Source organism: Hyposmocoma kahamanoa, unplaced genomic scaffold (assembly GCF_003589595.1).
Source record: "Hyposmocoma kahamanoa isolate Upper Pololo Valley unplaced genomic scaffold, ASM358959v1 149, whole genome shotgun sequence".
NCBI classification, from domain to species: Eukaryota; Metazoa; Arthropoda; class Insecta; order Lepidoptera; family Cosmopterigidae; genus Hyposmocoma; species Hyposmocoma kahamanoa.
In genome coordinates, this window is record NW_020653529.1 from 5,578 (window position 1) to 7,100 (window position 1,523).

At 35.4% G+C, this 1,523-nt stretch overlaps 1 protein-coding gene across 1 annotated transcript in view; it reads right to left on the reverse strand.

The window, feature by feature from the left end:
* Positions 1 to 525: 525 nt before the first annotated feature.
* The window catches only part of LOC113240552 (maltase 2-like), a 7,402-nt gene continuing 6,404 nt past the window's right edge, over positions 526 to 1,523 (reverse strand). Inside the window, exon 6 of the mRNA XM_026477886.1 lies at positions 526 to 958. Coding sequence (XP_026333671.1) covers positions 720 to 958 — 239 coding nt within the window. The 3' untranslated portion in view covers positions 526 to 719. The remainder of the gene's footprint in view (positions 959 to 1,523) is intronic.

The following is a 1,523-nucleotide window of genomic DNA, read 5'->3' on the forward strand; positions in this document are numbered from 1 at the left end:
AAGTACAACACTAGTCAGTTGGGCTGCAAATGCTGCAATTATTATAAATGCGCACGCCACATTGTGATTTTTATCGTAGTACTAGTAAAATGTTAGTAACCACAACATCCCAGAACTCATTCTTGTTTTACGTAAAACTAATAGACATTATAGACACTGTTTGGCTCTGTAGCTTCACAGATGATAATACTTCAAAATTAATGACGTAAAGTTATCAAAGAACTTAACCCCGCCTAATATTTGGAACAAAAAATAGATTAGTCACGGAGGGTTCAATTTAAAAGTCAAAGGGCAGACCTTTCTTTTCACTTTTCAAACTTTTCCCTTTTCACAGTTTACTCTTGGCAAAAGTATAACAAGTATTTGAAGTGGTTTATATATTTATATAATATCATTAACAGTACTCGTGTTGCGGAAATTCCTTTGAAATTCCCACACTTAAATGATAAATCACTCACACAATCGAACCAGTGCTTTTTTATCTGTTTTGACTTTGTCGATTTATTTTAAGTCCTAAGCCACCACGCCTTAGCACATAGAGTCCTTTTGTGGATTCTACTTATAATCGCTATCCAGCCAAGTAGTCACTAAACTTATCTTTTCATGTGCACACATTGAGTGATGAGCCCTTTAACAAATGTTAACAGGTGTCTTTATTGATGGTACTTTCGAGTATTTCGATAAATTGCATTACACATTGTTAACAGTAGTGAGTATTTTCACACGATAATATCTTTTACTGAAAAGGATAAGGCAGCTAACCTCTTGAATCCAAAAACGTCATTATTCAAAGCGAGTGATTCAAATCGTCCTAGCTTGAAAGCAGGACGCAATCGTAGACTAGTTAAAGTCCTATAAACTTGATAGTGAGAACGAACGGATGAACGCTGTTGAGCCACGTTGAGACTCTCGAAACCGTCCGCGATTGGAAGCCACGTCTTTGCCGCTGTAGAAAATCCTGGAAATTCAAACGAAGCAATATATGAAAATAAATCTGTCTATCTGAAGCAAAACAATCTTATAGTTTAAGATCCGCAATGCGAAAATTGACCCCTTAGCGTCTAATAAATTAAGAAACAAAATCCTTTGAAGTTTTGAAGACCGAATTATAATTGCGAATCTGCTTCTATGTTACAATACAAAGACACCCTAAATTATCTATTCAATATCTGACTCAACGTAGCTTACAAGAGCCTTGGATTTAATTAACATTGCCATCCCAGGACGTCGTCGTCATGAGTAATTGATTATGTAAAGTCGAAGTAACTTCAGATACTTCTTGGCTTCTTTTAAGAATGCTATTCACAAATGAATTTCATTTGGTGAACTCGTGTTTCGATAAACTTAAAAGGGATGTAAATTCAGTCCGAACATCAAGGGTGCGGTAATGTATACTTTGTGTTATCCGATTTCAGGTATATCCTTTTTGTGAGACTTATTTTGGGAATGCCTTGAAAATTTAGATCAACAGTAACTGTTGAATATTAATGGGTGTGCACATAACGATTGATAGAAAAGATGTC